Source organism: Oreochromis aureus, linkage group 1 (assembly GCF_013358895.1).
Source record: "Oreochromis aureus strain Israel breed Guangdong linkage group 1, ZZ_aureus, whole genome shotgun sequence".
NCBI classification, from domain to species: Eukaryota; Metazoa; Chordata; class Actinopteri; order Cichliformes; family Cichlidae; genus Oreochromis; species Oreochromis aureus.
In genome coordinates this window covers 17,967,015-17,982,052 of record NC_052942.1, presented here as the reverse complement: position 1 = coordinate 17,982,052, position 15,038 = coordinate 17,967,015, and the positions used below count along the sequence as shown (strand labels likewise).

The window sequence follows — 15,038 nt, the reverse complement described above, 5'->3', positions numbered from 1 at the left end:
ATCAACCAGCCGGCCAAAGTATTAAACCAGAGTCCCTGATTAGCTAGAGCAGCTGACCCTAGACACAAACACAGCTGAAAATAATAAGAATCAGCTAAAATTAATTTTCAGTAGCAATATCAGTTTGATTGTGCTCTCCTCGTTACTAACGACAGATCCTTTTGGCTCATCAACGTTCATTTCATGTGTTTTGTTAAAATTAGTGTGTGTCGTCGTTTTGATGTAGACTGAAAGCTTTTATCAAGTCCAAAACTATTTTTTCAGGTGTTTAAAAATGATCTTATCATCCACTCCACACAGAGAAACGCAAAACAATGTGGCAGACATAAACGAAAAGGAAGTAAAGTAAATAGACATCTAGATTGATGAATATCTGAACGCAACACCGCAAGCTCAAGAACAGCTGGGGTATGTTTCCTCTCACAGTCAGATGTGAAAAAGAAAGTGCCCACCAAAATGTAATAAAATGGAAAAAAACAAACAAAAAAACAACTTTGTGGCAAATTAGAGTAGCTACATCACTAAATGAGCTACTTTGCTGTAAAGAAAATGATGTGAAATCAGTGAAAAAAGAAATGCTTTGTTGCTCTTTAGATTTTGGGGGGAAGAAGAGGCAGTTCTATCTCATTCAGTTATTACCTTTTATGCCTCTGAGGTTAACAACTACTCATGTAAATCAGCTGATAAAGCCAGGGGGGAAACACTTGAAATGGCTTTTCACTATCAGAAGAAAAGTATGATTTACTCTTAAATGTTGTAAATATGGTTATAGGAAGGAGTGCGTGTCTGTGTGTTGCAATCACAGGCAGGAAAGAGAGAGAGAGAAATCGCTAGAGTCAGGCAGATAGGCACTCCCTTTTTATTGATATGCTCCTCCACTTCTTCCACCCACAACTCAAGTAAAGGAGGTGAGTAAAGAAGTCTTTGAATTAGCATTTCAATTTGAATCCTGCTTTTAGATTTTAATTGTATTTTTATTTTTTTAAAACACCAACTTCAAAGCTTTTAATCTCTACTGATTCACAGCTACTGATAAACTGTGGTGCATGTTAGTACTGATCAGGTTAGTACGGGCAGCAAACTAAAAATGGAGTCAGTTGCAGCACAGATGCTGCTCACTGCTTTTAATGCTTAGCATGGAGAGAGAAAATTTTCTATGATTTGTGAAAGCAGAAATTCACTTTTGCTGTGAAAAATTAATTCATACGAGGGATGTAAGTTCACTGAGGAGGAATGTTTGCATGCAGCAGCAGAATAGCAGACCCCGGGGTTGAATGAATGTACGTGTAGCAGATTCCTTTCTTGTTAATCATTGCTGTTGCACCTGATGTGTGCTGTGCTTTCATGTTTTTATTAATGACACCATGGAAACAAAAAGCAGAACATAAGGTCAAACTGCCTGTTGAGAAAAAGCTGATATTTGCACTGAAAACCACAACATTTTCAAAGTTAGAGTACAGTGGTTATGATTATTCATCCAATTAGAAAATGCCACCTAAGTGATAGATGATTTTTTAAAAACACCCACCCAGGTGATTCAGACTCGAGTGCTGCGCTCACTTTGTTGCGGTAATGCACATTTCCTATTCTTAAGTAAGGAACGTAACTTTAAGAAACAATGCAAAGATGAGCAAATGAACAGAAGGAAGTTTGCGGTGTCATCTTGCTATGTGGTGTGGACATCAGCTTGTCAACATTTTAGGCAACCAGCACATGTGAAATCTGTCTTTCAGTGCAAAAGTTGCACATTTTCCTTCTCCATCAGTGATGAAATTGTTTATTGACAAACAGCCGCAGTACTTTCTGTATTTAACTAACGTGCTGCATTACAGCCCATCTCCAGTTTCGCATCGGCCCGATGGCTGGCATGAATGGGACACAGGCAGGAAACCTATCTAGCTTCAACAGCAGCACCTGGCAGGCAGAGGCCTCAAGGGGAATACAAATTGCAGTTACGCTGCTTATCTTCGTGGTGAGAAATCTTCTTCTTTTTTTGAACTTTCAGTTCAGGAATCATTTCCGATGTAAAATTCACATTCAGTATCAGTTCCATTTACATATATACCTGTGGAGTAAATGCTCCATGTACTGCAGCTACAACAGGCAGGGAGCCTGCTCAATGTAAATGATGATTGTCATGCAAAGGCTGAAAAAGCCACCAGAGCTCATTAAATAAGACCAGCTGTTGGCTCCATCTTCATATCAGTTTCACAGAATGAACCATCATAACAAGCAATTACATAAATTCCTGCAAAATGTCAAGTTGCTGTAAAATTCCCTGAGCCTAACTGCAACCTGGTTGTCTTGGTACCTAAAGGTGGGCGCGCCTCTGAATGGGCTCGTGGTTTGGGCGCTCGGATTGCGGAGTCATCGTCATGTGGTGCGTAGAGGCAGTAATGAGGAGACGCGTGCTGCCAGCAGTTTCCGTGTCTATGTCCTGAACCTGGCCCTGGCCGATCTGGTGCTGATCCTGCGGACCCCTCTCATGTTGGGCTTTCTCATTCACAACAGCTGGCCGTTTGGGGTCACCTTCTGCCGCATCATCATGTTCCTGCGAGTCCTGGGATTGTACGCCTCTGCTTTCCTCCTCTGCGCTGTGGCTCTGGAACGATGCTTGTGCCTGCTGAGGCCAGTGTGGGCTCGACTGCGACGGCCAGCTTGGGCCGTCCCTTTGGCCTGTGGTCTCATATGGCTGACGGCTACCATCTTGTCTAGCCCCTACCTCTACTTCGCTGTCCTGCAGGAGAAATATGGGAAACACCTTTGCTTGGAGAGCGAAGGGCATAATACGACTTTGTTCGTAATAGAAACTTTAGCAGGTTTCATGTTGCCCATGCTGGTGTTCCTGGGAAGTAACCTGGCTGTTTTGCTCACTATTAGGAGAGCTTCACCTCCAACACCCACCTCCTCCACTCCTTCAATGGCACGCAAGATGACAAGGATGTACCATGTGCTCTTTTTCACAATGCTCCTCTTCCTCACCTGCTGGGTGCCCTTTTTTGTTTGTCGATTTATACAGGCTTTGGCAAAATCTGAGTCTCTGTATCAGTCAGCACACTATGGTAGATACATATCTCTGTACCTGGTGTACATCAAGAGCGCCCTGAACCCCGTGCTCTACGTGTTTGCTGCCAGAGGCTTAGGCCGTGCCATCAAAGCTTCGCTGGTCTCCACCATTGACCGACTTTTCAATGACGACTCCTCAGAGTCCATACGAAGGAAGTCACTGAAAAACTCGCAGATGTAACAGGGAGACCAATAATGTAATCATTTTGCATGTTAACTCTGCATTTCTTCAGCATTTCTTTTAACATGTGCATTTCTCCTCTCGTGGAAATTACTCATCCCCCTTTAAAATGTGAGTTGTGTAAATAAAATACAGAAGTGGAAGTGTTTGAGTTATTGCAAGTGAATGTACTGCAGTGTCTTCCTTAATGAGTGAAGGCCACACATAATCTTGTAAATAAAAAGATGATTTTTGCTTTCATTTGACAGTTTTGCAGAGATGTGATCCTATCTGGACCGTGTATTTCAAGGATCTGGACTGTTATTGATTTGTTTTGAATGTACACATACTTTTTTTTTTTTTTTTTTTTAATAGGCTATTAAAAATTTTGAGAATGGGAATGGGAAAGTTTCATTTAAAAAACAAAACAAACAAAAATTACTCCTATGATTTGCCAAAAAGAGCATATTTGGCTCATGAAAAGGAGATTCAGGTTTGGCTGTTGCTGCCAGCTCGTAACAAGAAGCTGCCTCTGTCTGTTGTTATTCTAGGGAAAAAATGAATTCATGAATCATCTTGTTCACTGGTTTATGCAATGTGCACAGCAATGAAAAAAACATTAACATCATTTTGTTGCTAACTTCCTGGCTGCAGGGTAAATTTTATTACACGGAGTTCTCAAAAAGAAAAAACAACCCATACCTTGCATAATCCTTTCAAGAATGGCATGGTTCCCGCACAGAGCGGATTCTCCAAATTTGTAAATCCAAAAGTTTTCCAGATTAAACACATTCCAGTAGCTTTAGTTAGCTGAATGTCTCACAAAGCTTGCAAAACATCAAGCAGCAAGCAGCAAGCAGCAGCAAGATTTGGACTTGTTTTTATTCACACACCAAATCTTCCACTGTAAAAAAAAAAAGTTTAGGCAGCAGGATTTTTATTAATTCACTGTTCAGCTGTGACTTTATTTAATTTTCTGCTGTTTAGCCTAAACTTGCCACAGATGTTGGATATCAGGCTTTTATGTCCACCAAAAGACAAAAAACATCCACATAACAGAACACATAATTAATAAAAAACAAAGTAAAAAAGTAGCTGAAAACAGGAATATTATGCAAACTCAATACCAGCCGACTGCATGGTAAGCAGAAATATTCCACAAAGACGACCACAAATATGGAAGTTAGAAAGTATCAAACCCAATAAATACCGTGCAGCAAATCTCTAAACCCCTTCTTTAATTCTACGTTTCTTCAAAACTCAGTGTGCTACTATTCAATATGCAGCCGGGGTGGAAGAGCCGATCGCCGTGTTCACGTGCCTGTGCAAGCAGCACCTGGTCATCCTCGGTTGGCTTCGATTTCTGCAGAATTTGGCCCAGTTTCTGAGCTGTGGCTTCAGAATCGCTGTCTGGTATAAACTTTCTCAGCAGAGCCTGAGGAAAACAAAAAGTGGCGATTTAAATTGATTTTTTTTAATGATCTGGTCTTTGACTTAGCTTCTCCTAGGAAAGAGAGGCAGCAGATCAATCAGCAGTGGTTATACACACATTAATGCACATACAAGTACAGTTTTTAAAGCTTAAAACCTGAGAAAAGACAACTGTTACAGTCCTATAGTGCCAAAAAGTGGCACAGATGCAATTTTCAGGTATGATACTTGCAACCCTAACCTGTGACATTTGGTTGATTTTATAACTAATTCCAGGTAAAACGTATTATGAGTGATATGACTTGTGAAAACAGCTAGAACAAAAACAAGGGTTTATTCTGTAGCTGAGTAGATAACCAAGATAACACAGAACCCAAAAGTCACATTCTCTCTCTCTCTCTACGTGCATTTCGTAACATGAATTTCATGTTTTTTCACAGAAGTTGCACCACAGAGAACATGTATAGGCTTTCCTGTTACATGGTAGAGGAAGTGCCCACTAAGCGATTTAGAAATGCTATTCATAAAAAAAAACAAGGAACAAAATGAACTTTACCTTTAATGATGATAAGTGATATTGTGCAATTTGGTTAAATCAAGCACATTTCAGATGGTGTGAAAGTGTGGGCAGTGCCTAGCTCTGAAAATAACAACACTTACTCACCTCCAATGTTTCACCTTTCTGAGAAGGAAGACAGGGAAGTTTGAGAACAGCTCGTTCACTTATTCGTAAAATCTGTGAAGACCAGAAAAAGGGGTGCTGTGTGAGTTTGAAGTAAATCATTAAAAACCTTCGAGTCTGTGATTCGATGTGGCTCTGGTGTAACATTCCAGGCAATACTTGATATTTCTCCAGAATAGGTTATGTCAGATTTCACAACAGCCACAAAATAGCCACATTTCAGCCAAACATCACGAAAAATTCACTGTTACGGTGAATTTGTAACAAATGTCTAGACAAATGTGTCTAACAGCCCCACGATGGTGTCGAAACTGCAGTTCACCACAACGATTTCCTGGTCACTTCAACTGTGACATCTACTATTATTAAATGACCCATTTACTCTAATGTATGTCACATTAAAACATAGTCATATAGCATATAACAAAACCTGTAGCAGATCATCCATAGTCAATTGCAAAAAAAGGCAAAAAGAAAGAAAGAAGAGAGAAATGTTCAAAAAGGGAAAATTCAGATCGAAGAAATAAATCGACACAAAAGGTTCAGAATTTGAAAAACACACGAGAGACAGTAACGAACAGTTTATCAGGTAAACCTGTTCATCTACTTGTTAACATAAATAACAGCCAATTACATGCGCATTCGGGGATGCAGACATGATCAGTGTGCCAGCTAAACATCAGACTGAGCATCGGAATGGGGATGAAAGTTGAATTAAGTGGCTTTAAACATAGCATGGTTGCTGGTGCCAGACTGATCTGAGTATTTCAGAAACTGCTGACCGGCTGGGATTTCCCCCGCACAACCATCTCTAAGGTTCACAGAGAATGGTCTGAAAAACAGAATAGAAGCAGCAGTTCTCTGGGTGAAAATGCCTTGTTGATCCCAGAGGTCAACGGAGTATGGCCAGAGTGTTTAAAATAACTTGGTTGCTATTTTAAGACTGCTTGAAAATAATAATAAAGTCAGCCTGTTTAAACCTCTGGTTACAACCAGGGTATGGAGAAGAATATATCTAAATACACAACACGTCAAACCAAGACCACAACAGGGGCCAACTAAGAGAAAGAAACCGAGGCTACAGTTCACAGTCTCACCAGTTGCCTGGTAGATGAATCAATATCTGCTAAAGCATTCAAATGGCAGGGTCAGTAAACAACATGAAGGCATGGAACCATCCTGCCTTGCATCAAAGCTTCAGGCTGGTAAGGTTGTAATGGTGTGAAGCATATTTTCTCGGCACATTGTGGACCTCATGGTACCAATTGAGCATTATTTAAACGCTACAGAAACATCATGTGTGAGCACTGTTGCATGTCCATACTTTTATGACCACCATGTGCCCATCTTCTGATGGCTGCTTACAGCAGAAGAACACAACATGTTGCAAAACAACTCTATCAAACTGATTTCTTAAACATATCAGTTTGTTCACGGTCCTCAGATGGCCCCAACAGTCACCAGATCTCAGTCTAATACAGCACCTCTGGGATGTAGCAGACGATGAGATTCCCAACATGGATGTGCACTTTGCCATGACAGCTGACTCTCACAGCAGGACCACAAAAATTGCTCAGGAACAACTCCAAGAATATATCAAAGAGCCTGAGGCATTGACACTGGCCAATATTGTGAAATGTTCTGTATCAGCTAGTATGAGGCATGAAACGGATGTATTGACAACATTCACATCTGCTGCGACTCCTCAGTGTTTGTGCACAGTGTTTTGTGGTTGTAGGTGATAACTTTAGAGTAAAGAGGATGATTCAACCATGAAAAACACAGACAATGCTGTAATGCTTCAATAGATAAATTTGTGTTTATATTAATAGCATCATATAAATGCTCATAACAGCTGGTGTTTCACATTTTCACTATGAAAAGATCAAATTCAAACCTGAATTAAAATCAGGACAGCACTGATTGGAGAATGTTGCAATAAAGACAAATAAGTATGCATGCTTGTGTGAAATAATTTGCACCTCTTTAGCTTTCTCCTCTTCCTCCTCCAACTGGTCCCTCAGCTGACTGCACGAGTGCTGCAAAGACTCGGTTTCCTCCTCCAGCCTCTCCAGTGCACGAACCACAGCCCTCAAGTCTTCCTGCAAAGTCAAAAAGAAGACCTCATGTAAAACCACTGATACCTTTCTCGTGTTTTAGGACTCTGAGCTATTTTTTTGGTTTTTGGGGTTTTTTTTTAGCATGATATGTTGTTTTATTCTATGACCTGTCACATCCCAGTGAAAAAGCAGCAGTTATGTTCATAGATTTTTAGACAATTTCTCCACTGTGGATTTTAAACCAATTAATTAACACATGATCAAAGTCCAAACTTTCATATTTAATTCAAGAATTACAGTCATTTTTAGACATATTCCCCATTTTCATAGGCTCGAAATTTCAATTCAACTCACTTTTAGCTGTAAAGCACCAAATCACAATAATTTTGTTAAACAGAATGATGAATGCACCGACCACCAAAGAGGTCTAAATGTCCACAGAAAATAGGTACAAATGACAGGCATGATGACAGAATTATTTCAATGGTTAAAATCATCGAACCAAGTCAAGAACACTCTTGAGGATGTAAGCATATCATCGTCAAAACCAACAATCAAGAGACACCTTAATGAGTAATTTGCACCTTGCTGGTCTACAGAAAGGTGAACAAGAACAAGAAAAGGTCAGACTGAATCTTTAAACACATGACACCAAGATGCACTTGTGTCAAAACAAATTAAAAATGTAAAAAAGCAAGTAAAAATGGGTGCAGAGAGAGGAAAAACAGCTCATGGTCTGATGAATTTGTGGAGAGTGTTTTGTGTTATGGGTCCATGTGGTTGCCAGGGAAACAAAGTCACTAGTACTTAAAGATGATAGGACTGCTGTTAGCAGCAGCAGGATGAACTCTTTAGTGTATTCTATTGTATTTTTATTTTGAACAAATAATATACAACAACAAAAGAGAAAAAAAGAGACAAAAGAAGCAAAACAAAAGGAAAATTTAAAACAATTATTATGAATAACTTACGTGTTCAAAGTAGGAAGAGGCATAAGCTTATTTAATCCCACCCCATTCCACTACTTAGTAACCAATAGTGTATACTTTTTCTTCCTGTTTCTTCCATGTTGTTACAATTTGTTACATGTATTTTTATAGCCCCAGTAACAAGTCAAAAGATACAAATTTACAGATCTATATACATATATAAACATACTTGTGCACCCACACACATATATACACATCCCTATAGTGAAAATAGTCGGGGAGAACACCCCATTGTTTAACTTTACGTGCCTATATTCTCTGTTCAGATTGAGTCAGTTGTAGAAAAACTAATCATACAGCACTTCACAGTGCAAATAGAAAACTAGGCCTGCAACGATTCATCAAGTAATTCGCTTATAAAAAGAAAATATCTTCGACACAAATTCTTTGCTTTGAAGCTTCGTTTTAACACATGGCTCTGTAGCACTCTGATGTGTTAAATGATGTAGGAAGTCTGACAACATAAAACCCATGCTCTGTGAAGAGCAAAGAGGCAGAGTCATTACTGAGATAGTAAGCTTAGGTAGAGTGAAAGAAAACGTGTTTCCAACGTTGATTTGTTGAAGCACCTGATCAACAAATTCCGACGTGAAGAAAAGCAAACTTTGTAGCTGCTCCATCCATCAGTGTTTCTTTTACACAGTGAAAATCAGTAAGCCTCCAGAAGTTGTATTAAAATATGTAGATGAACTGTTAACTTAGTCTAATAACACGTTTAAATAATACAGCTTTCTGAAGGCTGATGCAAGCCGCCTTATTTTACATGGAAGCCATGCCTACAGCAAACATTGGCGTGTCCAAAGGGGGGTATGGGGTGTACTAGACCATATTAATTTTAAGGCTTTCGTAACATTTTCAGATTGAACATGAAATAGTATAAAATACTGTGTTAATTAAATTTCATTATTTAAAAAAATAAACATTGATTTTGAAAGACCTGAGTTTTTTTGTTTTGTTTTTTTTTAATATTTGTTATTGCTCATTAGACAAAAGTATTACTCGATTAAATCAGTGGAATTATCAATAGATTGCTAAAATTAATGACAGCTGCAGCCCTAATGGATAATAAACCAAAGCATACTGCAAAAAAACCCCAACAGTTTCTCAAGCTAAAGAAAATTGATTCTTCAATAGCTAAATCAACCCAGTAGAGCATGCTTTCAATTACTGAACACAAAAACTGGCAGAGCATCTTAAAGGAGGAAACACAACATCTGGTGCAGTCCATTAGTTCTACACTTCAGACACTCATTGACTGCAAAGGATTTTCATCCATGTAAATAATAAATCATTGTATTACTAAAAAATAAAATATAAAAAAAAATCATTATATTATAAAATAAAATTGGCTACAATTCATAAACAGTTAAAACAATGAATTAAAGCTAAAAGTCTGCACTTCAGTCTTGATTGGCTGATTTAAAATTCGCTGTGGTGTTGTACTCTGGTAAAAATTTAAAAAATCGATGTGTCCTAGTTTACAAACATGTTGACCTAATTTGTATCAATCACTTTTATTGTGAGCAGTTAAATTCCTGTTTTGTTTTGTTTTTTTAACCCCGTCCTTCCTCTGCTCTCACGTACAGAGAGCTGAGTAGGTGCTACTTGAGAGCAGAGAAACCACAGCACACAAAGTGAAAGAGACTTTATCTCACTGGTGTCAAAGACCACAAACAGTCTAACCATAAGGTAGGCAGTGCAAATCATTTTTCACATACCTGCTGAACAAACAGAATATCAATTTGCAGAAATGTGAAAACCTCTCTATATCAGTAGGTTTTGCACAGATGTATCAAGTTCATGGCCACATAAATCTTCCACCAAGAGACAGTTTAGCTTCCAATCAAATCCTCCAAAGCAATCCAATCATTTTTTATGTTTTTCACCTCCAAGATGCTCAGATTCTTCTCTCCATCCGCTGACTTCTTAGTCTCGTCCTGGTGATGCCTGAATGAATGCTCCAAATATTTTTGTTTCTGCACTGGAACTTTGAGTTGTGCACACTGAGCCAGGAACCTAAAAATGGGTTGGAAAACACATCAGGAAAAGGCAACATAAACTGCAGTTTTTTTTAATTAAATCTCAAATGATGATGTCTGAATTAATAAAAAAATTAAATAGAGGATTATAAATGAATAATTTAATGAGGGTTCATCGGCTTTCACTCAATCCTTATCATTGTGATGCACACCCACACAGGGCAGGGCCCTGCTTTGTGCGCAAGTTCAACAAACACTGAGCTGATGAACTCTGAGTTTCTGGTTCCAGAAAGTCCGATCGGTTACAACACAACAACTGATTCATCAATGATCACTGCGTTGTGTCTAAATATACAGACCAGTTTTCTTCAAATGGTGATTGCTGCAGTAACATATGCCAACTGTTTCAGTGCAGGGGATTGGCTAACAACCTAATAGCTGTCTTATCTTAAACTGCACTACAGTCACCATCTAAGCTTGTCATGCTTTTTGTTTATTTGTTTGAATGTTTTGTGGTGCTTGTTCTCATTCTTGGTGAACTCTGCTGTCACTCCTTTTCCTGTTTAGCCCAGATTTTAACCATTATTCACTATTTGACCTACATGCAGTTGTTTTTGTGTGTGTGTGTGTGTGGGGGGGGATGATGTGACGACTTCTTTGAGTCCCTAAATTGAAGCTATGATTATTATTGTTTCTTATATTGAGAACATGACTGTTATGCTCTCAATGATCCAGTCAATAACTGCTGCAAAATAGTAGTGAATCGAGCTGTGTTGATGAGACATGTAGTGACTTTTCTAGGGACATCCACATCCGGTTACAGTGCAGGATATGTTTTAGGGTTTCAGAGTAGTTTGTGGTTATGACTATTCATTTATCACAAAGGTATAAACTGGGTGTAAGCAAATACCTGCGGACACAAACGCGGTATCATAAGTGCTGAATTACTATCCAGAGATAGTGTTACACCCAATTTTTGTTTCAGGGAGCAATCTAGTCTATAACCTATAACCTAAGGGTTAACAAAGTCATACTTTTCACTAGACCTGCTTTCTGGAACAAAGCCCAGAGCAAAGCCACGATCTGAACATCATCAAGGTAATTATGTGGGATGTAATGAAAGGGTGTGAGCCATGCCACACCTTTAGCCACTCTTCTGGTCTTAACAAAGCACCGCAAGGCTTCTAATGTGCTGACTGATGGGGTACATAAGCAAACATCACACAAGGCGTGTGACGTTTGTGTTATGTGATAGGCGTTTAAGTGCTGTATATTCCTAAAACCAACCTACACAAACTTAATTTCATGTGTGACTTAAATTTAAAGTAAAAAAATATCCAACTGCATGTTGTTTATTTATACATAATTTAACTGTAATTTCAGACTTAATGCTCACATGGTTTTCATTTTCTTCAGATGCTCCTGGCTTTCCTTCTTCTCTGTCCGCTTCAAAGCAAGAGTTGCTCTGTTAACACGGGGAAAAAAACAAAAACAAAGTGTCCTTACAAGGTAAATTTCCTTGCTATTATTGCACAGTGTCAACAGGAAAATCTCAGAAGGAGCTTGAAGTATATGTCAGGTTATGGTTAAAAATAAGAGCATTCTGCTTCTGATTTGAGACTCACAGTACTGATAAGTCCATTATGTTCTCCAGAGCAGTGATGGAGGACCTGGACATCAGCGCCCTGTTCTCCTGGACTTTAGCTCTTTTAGGGTTAGGAGAAGACCCTCTTTCAGCTTTTAAAAACAAGATCCGCATTAGAAAATACAAAACAAATACAAACTTTACAGTTTGCTGTAGAATCAGAGGTATAAGAGCTGTCCTAACCTTTCCTCTGTGATGGTTTTGGATGGATGATCTTGGCTTGGTCCTAAAGTAAATGAAGGGTCAGAGGCAACAAGTCAGCCTGAGCTGCTACAGATAACAACGACGACAGCTGGAGTGTATTTACTCACCCGACTCGTTGTTTCTGCTTTTTCCTTGTTTTTCCTGTTGGGTGTTTTTGATGGGGCCCGGTCAGAGCCTCGTGTGGGTTTCATGTTTGCTCGTGAAAATAAACCAAAACGTTAAGCTAATGTAGCTGAAACAACATGACAACGTCTGACTGCCAAAAGTGTCTTAAGTAACAAGCACGAGCTTTCTTAGTGAAACAATTAAGCCTTAATTATTAAAGGCATAAAACAAATTGTACATAGTTAAAACACAATATAGTTATTTAAAATCTAAAATTGGCGTTACTGACGCCCTGCTTTTTCGCGCTGCTGTTTTCAAACTCCTCAGCTCGCATGCGCACAAGCATCAATGATTTACCCGGAAAGTCGCTTGTCAGGCAGCTGTTCAAGACAATAATGATGTTGCCGTCATCCAAAGGCCGAAATAAGGGACGGTAATAAGTCTGACTAAATTAGTTACTCACTGGGACATCGATAAGGTTAACTGCCTTCCGTAAAAATTTAAAACAAACCCCCATGTGAGCAAAACCTGGACCAAATCGCTACCTGTGAACGCCAACCCGGGGCTAAATTAACCCTATATCCGCCATTTTGGGGAAAACTCGCCCACCCACTGTTTGTCTGTACAGTATTCCTCCTTAAAAGGTTTAGATAAATTAAAACATACTTCTCCAAATCTACGCAAACTATTTATTTATTAACAGATACTTTAAAGGTAAATATTCTAAAAGATTTAGGGATCCTGTTTTTCGATGTATTGTTGATAAAGAACAAAATGTTAAATTGTCCATATACATACAAGCTTTCAAGAAATCTACCACTTTCATATCAAGTTTGTCTCATTTTGTGCTTTAGTTTTACACAAGGCAGCATTTTATATTGCGACTATAGTGGTACAGCTACTATATTAGGGTGTAGATAGGCAGCTGCAGTAGCTTTAGCAGTAAAATATCATCTCTACAGAGTTTTAGTATTTACAAAGGTTTCAACTGAAGGTTTTTACAAACAAACTGATTAATGGGATTGAAAAATAATGAATTAATCAAATAGTTTGTGGCCTTTTAAGTGACAATAAGCAAAGATGAGATCCTGAGGCCACTGAATGAGATCGTCTTTCCTTTCTTTACTATATAAATTAAAAATTTCAGATTAATTAAGATTTTGTTCAGAGACACAAACCTAGCTTTTGTGGTCTCAGCACCCAGTACACAAGTTGAGACCAAGATTGGATAAATGTCAGCGCTGTATCAGAAAGAGCATCTGGTGCATCTGAGCCAAACCAAGCTCTGGAAGCAAAGCAGCACACTGGTCTCAGTGTTACCCTTAGCTAATGTGTTTATGTCTTTCCAGCATGGAGTCAGATTCCAGTTAAGTTGATCTGCACTGACATTATGCCTCATAATCAAGGAGAAACAAACCCCAGGACTGCCTGCAGCCTCTAGCTTTATATGGATATGGTAAGACATTAAGCGTAAAAGAATCATTATAATTCACACAAACAAGTAAACTATGATTTTCAACTGTATAGTCCACAACACTTCCCAGGGTTCCTAATTTACCTCAGCTGCATGACTGACAGTGATTGATCGAATAGTAGAGAAGTTCAGGTAATTTAATGGCTAGTAAACAATCCCATTTGTTCATCCAGAAGTACAGTACAAATGAACGAGTTTCCTGTTTATGAGGACATGTCAGGTCAGCCGACGTGTGTAAGCCTGTGTGCCAGGACAGCCTAGATGCAGTTTTTCCCCTGGCTGTGCGTTAATGCCAAAAATCCAGGACACTCTCTGTAACACTGAGCACTCAAAGTTTTGTTAGCTTGACAATGTGCAGTTAACATTCTCTGCATATATTTGGGGCATTATATTTCTAGTTCATGATCTTTTATAGCATGGGATGCATACTTTGGTAGCCAGTAATGTTTGGCATAAATTACAACACTTATAAAATATCTTCATTTAAGTAACCGGCTATGCTTTAACCCTACCTCTCCAAGATAGTCAGTCTGAGCTGTCCCTCAATGCTGATGTTGTCCATTCTTGTCACTCCCAGTGAAAATAAGATTTTCAGCTCTGCCACGGTTTCCAGCGTCAGAACTAATAGTAAGCAAGTGCCCTGACGGTGGTTTCGCCATCATAACTATTAATGAGTAATTAATGAGTGAGCAAGTGCCTTTCTGAACGCCACAGGGTTAAAGGGGGAGAATGAACATTGTGTGTTTTTGAATACAGGAAGAAACAGAGCTCCTGAAGCTGGAGGAAACCCATAAAAGCAGGGAGAATATTTTCAAATTCCACAGACACGGGAACAAAGGACTCCTGCTGTGAGGGATCAATGCTAACCACTGAGCTGAGAAGCCACAAGTTGAAGATTTCATGTTCCTCACTTCAAAGTGTTGCTCATCATTTTAAGAAGACAGTAAATATTGGAGCAACCGACACACACCATGTGGTTTAATCTGTACACTCAAATCTATATTTTCATGTAAATGTTTAACCTTTACATCTTATTTCCCCCTATTAGACAGAAATGAGTTAAACAGCTAACTGAAAATGAGCCACAGCATAACCAAAATGCCAGTGGCAGGGCACCCCGCCAGCTCATGAACCATCACAACTTTGGTGAAGAGCCATTAAGTGTTTGCAAGTTTCACTAACATTTGACCAATACAAACCCTTATAAACTGTGATGAGCACAAAAAATAGACAAAAACACCAC

The 15,038-nt window shown here is 39.0% G+C and overlaps 2 protein-coding genes across 2 annotated transcripts; one reads left to right on the top strand and one right to left on the bottom strand.

Annotated features, from left to right (window-relative positions):
* The first annotated feature begins 372 nt into the window (after positions 1-372).
* On the top strand, positions 373-3,627 carry LOC116312237 (C3a anaphylatoxin chemotactic receptor). Its single transcript, XM_031729607.2, has 4 exons — positions 373-408; positions 806-908; positions 1,833-1,972; positions 2,318-3,627. The coding sequence occupies exons 3-4, from the start codon at positions 1,859-1,861 to the stop codon at positions 3,245-3,247; spliced, it is 1,044 nt and encodes a 347-aa protein (XP_031585467.1). The 5' UTR covers positions 373-408; positions 806-908; positions 1,833-1,858; the 3' UTR covers positions 3,248-3,627.
* Positions 3,628-3,797: 170 nt separating this feature from the next.
* LOC116312276 (centromere protein Q) lies at positions 3,798-12,648 on the bottom strand. Its single transcript, XM_031729654.2, has 8 exons — positions 12,324-12,648; positions 12,196-12,238; positions 11,993-12,104; positions 11,764-11,832; positions 10,275-10,404; positions 7,322-7,441; positions 5,322-5,393; positions 3,798-4,661 (listed from the first exon to the last, which is right to left on the bottom strand). The coding sequence occupies exons 1-8, from the start codon at positions 12,405-12,407 to the stop codon at positions 4,470-4,472; spliced, it is 822 nt and encodes a 273-aa protein (XP_031585514.1). The 5' UTR covers positions 12,408-12,648; the 3' UTR covers positions 3,798-4,469.
* Positions 12,649-15,038: the final 2,390 nt, after the last annotated feature.

Coding starts and splice junctions, on each gene's coding strand:
- LOC116312276 (XM_031729654.2), bottom strand. CDS start 12,407: ATGAAACCCACACGAGGCTCTGACCGGGCCCCATCAAAAACACCCAAC. Junction 10,405..11,763: donor CTGAAGAAAATGAAAACCAT/GTGAGCATTAAG, acceptor ACCCATTTTTAG/GTTCCTGGCTCAGTGTGCAC. Junction 7,442..10,274: donor AGAATCTGAGCATCTTGGAG/GTGAAAAACATA, acceptor TTGACTTTGCAG/GAAGACTTGAGGGCTGTGGT.
- LOC116312237 (XM_031729607.2), top strand. CDS start 1,859: ATGGCTGGCATGAATGGGACACAGGCAGGAAACCTATCTAGCTTCAAC. Junction 1,973..2,317: donor TTACGCTGCTTATCTTCGTG/GTGAGAAATCTT, acceptor TGGTACCTAAAG/GTGGGCGCGCCTCTGAATGG.